The following is a 10,125-nucleotide window of genomic DNA, read 5'->3' on the forward strand; positions in this document are numbered from 1 at the left end:
TTTAAACATAAATATGTTTTGCAAATCTAATAACAAAAGGCTTTATTTAAATTGAAATCTATTTTCAAATACAGAAATGAATTTTCAAATCAAAACAATGCCACCTTAATTTTAAACAGAAATATTTTTTGCAAATCTAATAACAAATGGCTTTATTTAAATGATGCAAATGTATTTTTAAATCAAAATCATGACAACTGGACTTTAAAACAAATAAAAAAGTTTCTTAAATTATAACAGCCACTGCAACTTAAAAAATAAGAGCTTTACTGACACCTGGACGTTCATTGTCGATTATGGTCACTGAGTCTTGTCTGAAAAACAAAAACAATAACAACCAAAACCACAACATAATAGTTATTATAAGAATTGCTTTTAAATATTAAATGTTGGTCAATTACCGTTGTAGTAGCTTGATTAAGCCCCTCAAGTTGTCAATGGTCATTCGTAACACTTTGCACGATAGCAGCAAGTCTTCATTATTCATTAAAGTTGTGTTTATCTGAAAAAACAGCAATAAGTTTGATTACTAAGCTAAAACCATTGGTTCCTTTAAACCAGAGCTAGATAAGATTTAAACAACTGTGAGCTATTAGTTATCTCCAAACAACCTTTGACAGGCCGAATGGCCCACGCTCGTTTGTAAATTTGTTATGTTCTTATGTACTGTTTATAAATATCAATAATCAAAGTGTACTTACCATTTGTGTTGTAATTTTTTGGTTCCAGTAGCTAGTAAACTTCTGCCTCACCATTGCCTTTAGGGATTCTGGATAAACAAGTCTTCGTCTGCATCTTAATTTCTGAAATAACAACACAGACAGCATGTCTTTCATAACAACATAAATGTTTTCTGTATATCACACCTATTTAAAAAAATATCTCGAGCCTCACCCTTCCCTCTATGTCTTCCACATATTTCGGTAGCGGACTGGGAAGCTGTCACAATAAAGTTAACAGATTACAAATTTTACATAGGCAAGTATATTGCAGTCAACAGAGATCATTATGCTTTTTCCCTTACTGGTACAAGATATTGTTTAGACTTACCTCATGGTTAACTTCCTCTTCCTTGTCACTATCAATAACAAACTTAAAATCAATGTTATGTTCCTCCTCCTCATCTTTCTCCACTTCCTCCTGATCTTCCTCTGCTTCCTCCATATCGCTCTGCCATTGCTGCATATATTCTTCCCCTTCCTCCATATCTTTCTCCACTTCCTGCACATCTTCTTCCCCTTCATCCATATCTTTCTCCACTTCCTGCACATCTTCTTCCCCTTCATCCATATCTGCCTCCCATTGCTCCATATCTTCCTGCACTTCATCCATATCTCTCTCCACTTCTCCCTCTTGTTGTCCGACCTCGACCACTTCTTCTCCAACTTCAAGAGGCATGTAGATAATATCTGTTGAAAAGACATACATTGTTAACATCATAATTACTATTTCTACAATTATCTATAACTGACATTTACCTGCTTCTTTCTCATGTTCACTGGCAACAACTTCCATTGAAAGCTGACTGGGAACTGGCTCTGACAAATCAACTGCCTCCTGACAGTCATCTTCATCAGAGTCAATCAGCCGTCTCGAATACCGTTTATTACTTTTCATTGGCTGCATGGTAGCCTTCTTTTTACCAATGCCCAGGGCATCATTAAGAAGAGCTCGACCACGGTGAAGATCAGCCAGTTCAGGTTCGGCGACGTAAAACCGGTCCGCCGTTTCGACACTGTGGCACATGATTTGGGCCACCAGTCGGCGCTGCTCTTCGGGCAGGCTTCTCTGTACCTGTAAACAAGATAGATAAACTGATGACTACGGCCAGTACAGTTAAGACAAAACCAGAAAAGACATGTTGCAAATCCGTAATTGCTACGTCAGTGAGACAAAACCGGAAAAGACACGTTGCCAATCAGAAATTGCTAAGTTAGTTAGACAACACCAGAAAAGACACAGCGACAATCAGAAATTGCTAAGTCAGTAAGGCAAAACCGGAAAAGACACAGCGACAATCAGAAATTGCTAAGTCAGTAAGGCAAAACCGGAAAAGACACAGCGACAATCAGAAATTGCTAAGTCAGTAAGGCAAAACCGGAAAAGACACGTCGCCAATCAGAAATTGCTAAGTCAGTAAGGCAAAACCGGAAAAGACACGTCGCCAATCAGAAATTACTTAGCAGTTCCAACTTTGCTAAGTTAGTCTAATGAAACCAGAAAAGACACGTCACAGTTCCTAATCTGCTAAGTTAGTCTAATGAAACCAGAAAAGACACATCACAGTTCCGACTTTGCTAAGTTAGTCAAATGAAACCAGAAAAGACACGTCACAGTTCCTAATCTGCTAAGTTAGTCTAATGAAACCAGAAATGACATGTCTCAGTTCCGACTTTGCTAAGTTAGTAAGACGAAACCAGAAAACACACGTCACAGTTCCTAATCTGCTAAGTTAGTCTAATGAAACCAGAAATGAGACATCACAGCTCCGACTTTGCTATGTTAGTCTACTGAAACCAGAAAAGACACGTTGCACTCCCGAAGCTGCTAAGTTAGTAAGACAAAACCGGAAAAGACACGTCACCAATCAGAAATCCCTAAGTTAGTTAGACAACACAGGAAAACATACCTCGCAAATCAGAAATGGCACATTAACATCGCTTGAAATGAAGACTTACACAAGTCGAAACGGCGGACCGGATGTCCGTAACGCCGAATCCCCGGGGCATCCCACAATCAAGACATGCTTTCTGAACAAGCTCACAGAGCTTGTTCAGAGGCTCTCCAGACGATGAAAAAAATAAGGTGACAGGATTGTAACAGTATCCTGGCAGTTTTGGTCTCATTTCATTAAACTGCTGTATCCAAAAATGCTCCCTGCTAGTGAGGGCAATTTTTGCCCTCCCAAATGAGGCCGATGTCTTGTGGCTGGAGACCTTTGAGAATGGGACAATGTGTTACTAAGCATGGTGGAAAACAGCAGGTAAATGTAGTCAAAACAAACATCACTTACATGTTACACCAGGGGTCCCCAACTCCAGTCCTGGAGGGCCGGAGCCCTGCACATTTTTGGGTTTCCCCTCATTTAACACACCTGATTCAACTCCTTGTGCTAATTACCACACAGCTCTTGAGCTGAATCATTTGTGGTGGAACAGGGAAAGAACTAAGCTACATAGGGCTCCGGCCCCCCAGGACTGGAGTTGGGTATCCATGGGTTACACAGTTGAATAATTTAATTACACTTAATTTCTGTTTATATACTACCTTTTACAACTTAGCTGTCCCAAGTCACTTTATGTCATGTCATGATCGAAAAATGAGCACAATGTCAATTAATTTTTAGGTACTCACATTGATGACATACTGATCATCGATCACCTGGCACTCCTGAAATTCAACCGTTGTGAGGTTGACCAAAACACTCACACGGTGCCCGGTGCAGACAAATATATATGTTGCCAACGCCCCTATGGTCTTGTTCCTTATATTAATGTTACTCGGGTCTTCAGAGAGTGCATCTGTGACCAAAACAGAGCAAGGTACTTACAAGACATTAGCAAGCATTCTTTTGCATTATACGAACAATAATTTCTATAATTTTTTTTATAAATTAGTGATTAGTGGTCATTGTTAACACATCACAGCACACAATGCACAACATGTGTCCTTTGCATTTAACAAATATGTGACATCGTGACATAGCAACGGGCAGCTAATTAAGCAAACGCAGCCCCACAATACCAGGAATTATGCAATTGAGATTTACATATTTAAGAAATTTGCAGGGGTCACAGGCTGCCCGCTTACCAAGAGCATCTGGAATTCTGCTCCGTAGCTCCGTGATGAGGTCACATAGGTCGTCTCTGGTAGGCATCCTCTTTCTTTTAGAATCTTTAACACATTGCCTGTGCACTACAATTTCTTTAGCTATGGCACTTCTTTGCATTTTTAAATGCCGTAGCAGACCCTGTAAAATTCTCTGGCCAAGGCGGACAGCTGTTGGCCGTCTATCGATGAGAAATTGCAAAAACTTGCAAACTGAAAGCAGATAGTTTCTGCAGGTCGTGACCTTAAATTTTTGTGACAAATCCTTCACCCAGTTATTTAATTTACTGGGGTCATTAAGAAATTTCAGGTGACCAGGTGCTGTTTCCATTGAAGAGCCCCACATGAACTTGATGAAGCCATTGACATAACCTAGCTCCTGCTTCATGTTTTGAGCTCTTCTCCTGTTGTCACCAACACGGAATAAGCTCTCCTTATAATCTGGAAGAATTTTATCTAAGAAAGGAACAAAATTAACCATCTGTAATGAGGCTATTTAGAATGTGAATAGCGATCTTCCGGTGACAGCGGTACTACACGCCCCCAATGCAGGTAAAACAAAGGTGACATGATTTACTTTTTTACCAGTTTAACCTAATTTTAATAACTAATATTTACAACAATTAACATTTTGAAAAGAATACAGGTTATGGATTTAGTTAGCATTTTTATTCACGTTTCTGTAAGATTTCAGATAGTTATGAACTGAAATAAACAAGAAAGATATTAGGCATCGCCAGCAATGACATCAACTACAGGTTAAATTGACTGCATGATATAAGAAATGTCATAATGATTATTATACTTACCAAAGAAGAAGATCTTATGCATTACTTGGCTATCGCCTGATTTGTCCCGATTCGGCCCCTCAAATTGCTCAAGGCGGCACTCAAGCTCCTCGATTCGGCGCTTCATTATTTCCATCTCATTATCTTTCTCCTTTATTTCTTCTCTGTGCTTTAAAACTGCCTTTTTGGCAGCTGCACATTTTGCTTGGTGAACCGTGGTCTTAATCTCTTCATCACTTAAATCATGATTTAGTTGCAGGTGCTTGTCTAGCCGAATTAATTGTTTTGCAGGGCAATCAGTGATTGGGCAGTCTAGTGGACCAGCAAACCGGCCCGTCTTACAAGAAACGAGGAGCTTTCGCTCCTTGCTGCTTGCAATGTTATGTACATCTCTTAAATGTACTGTCACATTCATATAGGATACGTGACACAATGGGCAAGGCACCTTTTTACGACCCATGTTTCCTTTGAAAAAATAAAAATGAAATTAGATATATAGATAGACAGATAGATACTTACCTTATCATAAAGTAAAATATATAAATAGATGTCATTAAACCATAAAACACACGTCACACTTCCAAAGTTGCTAAGTTAGTAAGATGATAACAGATGACATACGTCACAATTCCATAATCGCTAGGTTAGTGTAATGAAACCAGACAACACACACATCACAGTTCCGAAGTTGCTAAGTAAGTGTAATAAAACCAGAAAACACATGTCACACTTCCAAAGTTGCCAAGTTAGTAAGATGACACCGGAAGACATACATCACAATACCGGAATCGCTAGGTTAGTGTAATGAAACCAGACAACACACATCACAGTTCCAAAGTTGCCAGGTTAGTGTAATAAAACCGGAAAGCACACGTAACACTTCCAAAGTTGCTAGGTTAGTAAGATGACACCGGAAGACATACGTCACAATTCCGGTATCGCTATGTTAGTGTAATGACAACAGACAACACACATCACAGTTCCAAGGTTGTTAAGTTAGTATGATACAACAGAAAATACACATCGCGATTCCAGAATTGCTAAGTTAGTAAGATGACACCGGAAAACATACATCGCAATTCTAAAATTGCTAAGTTTGTATAATGATACTAGAAAACACACAACATAATTCCTGATTTGCTATGTCAGTAAGATGACACCAGGAAACACACATTGCAATTCCTGTATTGCTAAGTTAGTAAGATGACACCGGAAAAGACACTTCACAATTATAAAATTAAAATAAGATAAACATAAAATAAGTACAGAAGTTGTTCAGCTCAATTATACATGGAAAAAATTACACGTCACAGTTCTGAAGTTGCTAAGTTAGTAAGATGACACCAGAGAAGACACGTCGCAATTCCAGAATTGCCAGGTTAGTAAGATGATACCAGAAAAGTCACATCGCAATTCCTAAAGTGCTAAGTTAGTAAGATGATACCAGAAAAGTGACGTCACAATACCTGAAGTGCTAAGATAGTAGGATGATACCAGAAAAGTCACATAACAATTCCTGATCTGCTATGTTAGTAAGATGATACCAGAAACCACACATCACAATTCCAAAACTGCTAAGTTAGTCTAATGAACCCATAAGAGGTATGTCGCAATTGCAAAGTTGCTAAGTTGGTAAGATGATACCAGAAAGACACTTCGCAATTCCGAAATTAAAATAAGATAAACATAAAATAAGTACAGAAGTTGTTCAGCTCAACTAGAGAAATTATATAACTATACATAAAGTGCATTCGCAAGAAAAGTCAAAAGACTGAAGTTATAAATTAAGTGTACAATCTTATGGCAGTAGGGAAGACTAATTTTTTTTCTAAACAATTAAACATATTCATGTTTTTCAAGATGAATCATCATATCCACAAACTACACAGCAAACCGAATAACTACTTACCAAAAATGATCAGAAATGCAATTCCGGAAAATGATTTGTATTCCCCTGATGATCCGCTGTTCCACAAAGTAACACGCTGCAAGTCTGAAGAGTTCTGAGCAGCCTGAGAGTGAGCAAAGCCTTTTATACTGCCCCACCCACTGTGCTGATTGACACAGATTCGCCCCAATGAATGCTCTCAGTTTATAAAATGAAATATTTTATGCATGTTTAAATGTCCCCTTTAACAAAAAAATTATAATTATTTTTAAAGTAATTTGTTACATTTATTTTAATTAATTATACATGGAAAAAATTACACGTCACAGTTCTGAAGTTGCTAAGTTAGTAAGATGACACCAGAGAAGACACGTCGCAATTCCAGAATTGCCAGGTTAGTAAGATGATACCAGAAAAGTCACATCGCAATTCCTAAAGTGCTAAGTTAGTAAGATGATACCAGAAAAGTGACGTCACAATACCTGAAGTGCTAAGTTAGTAGGATGATACCAGAAAAGTCACATAACAATTCCTAATCTGCTATGTTAGTAAGATGATACCAGAAACCACACATCACAATTCCAAAACTACTAAGTTAGTCTAATGAACCCATGAGGTACTTCGCAATTCCGAAATTAAAATAAGATAAACATAAAATAAGTACAGAAGTTGTTCAGCTCAACTAGAGAAATTATATAAAGTTCTATACATAAAGTGCATTCGCAAGAAAAGTCAAAAGACTGAAGTTATAAATTAAGTGTACAATCTTATGGCAGTTGGGAAGACTGTATTTAATTTTTTTTCTAAACAATTAAACATATTCATGTTTTTCAAGATAAATCATATCCACAAACTACACAGCAAACCGAATAACTACTTACCAAAAATGATCAGAAATGCAATTCCGGAAAATGATTTGTATTCCCCTGATGATCCGCTGTTCCACAAAGTAACACGCTGCAAGTCTGAAGAGTTCTGAGCAGCCTGAGAGTGAGCAAAGCCTTTTATACTGCCCCACCCACTGTGCTGATTGACACAGATTCGCCCCAATGAATGCTTTCAGTTTATAAAATGAAATATTTTATGCATGTTTAAATGTCCCCTTTAACAAAAAAAATTATAATTATTTTTAAAGTAATTTGTTACATTTATTTTAATTAATTATACATGGAAAAAATTACACGTCACAGTTCTGAAGTTGCTAAGTTAGTAAGATGACAACAGAGAAGACACGTCGCAATTCCAGAATTGCCAGGTTAGTAAGATGATACCAGTAAAGTCACATCGCAATTCCTAAAGTGCTAAGTTAGTAAGATGATACCAGAAAAGTGACGTCACAATACCTGAAGTGCTAAGTTAGTAGGATGATACCAGAAAAGTCACATAACAATTCCTAATCTGCTATGTTAGTAAGATGATACCAGAAACCACATATCACAATTCCAAAACTACTAAGTTAGTCTAATGAACCCATGAGGTACTTCGCAATTCCGAAATTAAAATAAGATAAACATAAAATAAGTACAGAAGTTGTTCAGCTCAACTAGAGAAATTATATAAAGTTCTATACATAAAGTGCATTCGCAAGAAAAGTCAAAAGACTGAAGTTATAAATTAAGTGTACAATCTTATGGCAGTTGGGAAGACTATTTAATTTTTTTTCTAAACAATTAAACATATTCATGTTTTTCAAGATAAATCATCATATCCACAAACTACACAGCAAACCGAATAACTACTTACCAAAAATGATCAGAAATGCAATTCCGGAAAATGATTTGTATTCCCCTGATGATCCGCTGTTCCACAAAGTAACACGCTGCAAGTCTGAAGAGTTCTGAGCAGCCTGAGAGTGAGCAAAGCCTTTTATACTGCCCCACCCACTGTGCTGATTGACACAGATTCACCCCAATGAATGCTCTCAGTTTATAAAATGAAATATTTTATGCATGTTTAAATGTCCCCTTTAACAAAAAAAATTATAACTATTTTTAAAGTAATTTGTTACATTTATTTTAATTAATTATACATGGAAAAAATTACACGTCACAGTTCTGAAGTTGCTAAGTTAGTAAGATGACACCAGAGAAGACACGTCGCAATTCAAGAATTGCCAGGTTAGTAAGATGATACCAGAAAAGTCACATCGCAATTCCTAAGGTGCTAAGTTAGTAAGATGATACCAGAAAAGTCACATCGCAATTCCTACAGTGCTAAGTTAGTAAGATGATACCAGAAAAGTGACGTCACAATACCTGAAGTGCTAAGTTAGTAGGATGATACCAGAAAAGTCACATAACAATTCATAATCTGCTATGTTAGTAAGATGATACCAGAAACCACACATCACAATTCCAAAATTGCTACGTTAGTCTAATGAACCCATAAGAGGTACGTCGCAGTTCCAAAGTTGCTAAGTTGGTAAGATGATACCAGAAAGACACTTCGCAATTCCAAAATGTGTCAGTCACTAATTTTCACACTTTGTGAATTTTGCACTATTTTTGAACTTTATCACCACAAAGGTCTGACAGGGCATTACTAACATTTCAGGAAATATTACAAAAAAAAATTTAAGTGTAATTGTGGAAGTGCACGGTCAGTTGATGGTCACAATATTAAATTATGGTTTTGTTAATGATTTATTCGTAATATGTAAATCAATTTATAGACTTTAGGTATTCATTGGGCGAAAATCTGTCACGTGAGTGGGTGGTTCAGTATAAAAGTCTTGGTACTTTTTCACCTCACAACAACATCAAAAAGCTGGCTGCAAGCTTTATTGTTCAAAGCATTATTTGGTAAGTAATGTAAAAAAAAATTAGTAGAATTTAGCAGTTTTAATCAATCTCACTGTTTATTTGTGAGTGAAATGCTTAGACTAAAATGTTTAAATGTAAGCGAGATGCTGTGCCCGTCTAATACGGTGACTGAGAAACATTTGGTAGGCTAATGAAGATCAGAAACGTGAAGCGGCATATTAATGTGATTGCATTTGACTTGCAATCAAGTCTATTGATGTTTTTCCAATGCTTGGAAACTTCTAGAAGGTTCTTGCTGTAATTAAAAAATGCTATGAAACTTCACGCTAGATAACGCAATTCTGGAGATGCTATAACGAAACTCCGGCAGTGCTATGAAGCTTGAAGCTAGATGACGGAATCCTGGAAATGCTTAGAAACTTCTAGAAGGTTCTTGACGTAATTCAGAAATGCTATAAAGCTTCACGCTAGATTACGCAATTCTGGAAATGCTATAACGAAATTCTGACAGTGCTATGAAGCTAAAAGCTAGAAAGCTAGATAATGCAATTCCGGGAATGCTAAGAGACTTTATGGTGGCTTGTCTTCTGTAGTGTCATATATTGCAATGGATGAGATAGGAAAGCCTAACTTTAATCTTTTCCAGGATAATCATCATCATGGCAAGGGCAACCAGTAAAATTTACAAACAAGGAAAAGAAAATGCGTCTGCGCAGAACTGCAAAAATGAAGAGCGTGAAGTAAGTAATCATAATTTGTCACTGATAGATACACAGGTAAAACTAAAAACATATATTAAAGTTTTTTATTGTACCATCACAATACCTTGAGAATATCTGTGAGATTATGAAAATGCAAG

At 37.0% G+C, this 10,125-nt stretch overlaps 1 protein-coding gene across 2 annotated transcripts; it reads right to left on the minus strand.

The window, feature by feature from the left end:
* LOC111842578 (uncharacterized) lies at nucleotides 1–6,902 on the minus strand. Of its 2 annotated transcripts, XM_072708607.1 has the most exons (11): nucleotides 6,526–6,902; nucleotides 4,638–5,081; nucleotides 3,811–4,284; nucleotides 3,355–3,521; nucleotides 2,679–2,936; nucleotides 1,479–1,794; nucleotides 1,051–1,409; nucleotides 895–939; nucleotides 702–803; nucleotides 402–502; nucleotides 1–314 (listed from the first exon to the last, which is right to left on the minus strand). In XM_072708607.1, exons 2-11 carry the CDS (start codon nucleotides 5,074–5,076, stop codon nucleotides 251–253), a joined length of 2,325 nt encoding a protein of 774 aa, XP_072564708.1. In that variant the 5' UTR covers nucleotides 5,077–5,081; nucleotides 6,526–6,902; the 3' UTR covers nucleotides 1–250. The 2 variants fall into 2 exon arrangements, with proteins under 2 accessions (XP_072564708.1, XP_072564709.1); XM_072708608.1 differs by having other exon boundaries at nucleotides 1,479–1,719; nucleotides 2,703–2,936; nucleotides 4,638–6,902.
* Between the last annotated feature and the right edge of the window lie 3,223 nt (nucleotides 6,903–10,125).

Source organism: Paramormyrops kingsleyae, unplaced genomic scaffold (genome assembly GCF_048594095.1).
Source record: "Paramormyrops kingsleyae isolate MSU_618 unplaced genomic scaffold, PKINGS_0.4 ups180, whole genome shotgun sequence".
NCBI lineage: Eukaryota > Metazoa > Chordata > Actinopteri > Osteoglossiformes > Mormyridae > Paramormyrops > Paramormyrops kingsleyae.

Bases quoted from the DNA above. Each gene is read 5' to 3' on its own strand.
- LOC111842578 (XM_072708607.1), bottom strand. From the start codon at position 5,076: ATGGGTCGTAAAAAGGTGCCTTGCCCATTGTGTCACGTATCCTATATG. The intron at 503-701 runs GTAAGTACACTT...CTGTTTTTTCAG, and splicing joins AAAAAATTACAACACAAATG to ATAAACACAACTTTAATGAA. The intron at 315-401 runs GTAATTGACCAA...TTTGTTTTTCAG, and splicing joins TTAATCAAGCTACTACAACG to ACAAGACTCAGTGACCATAA.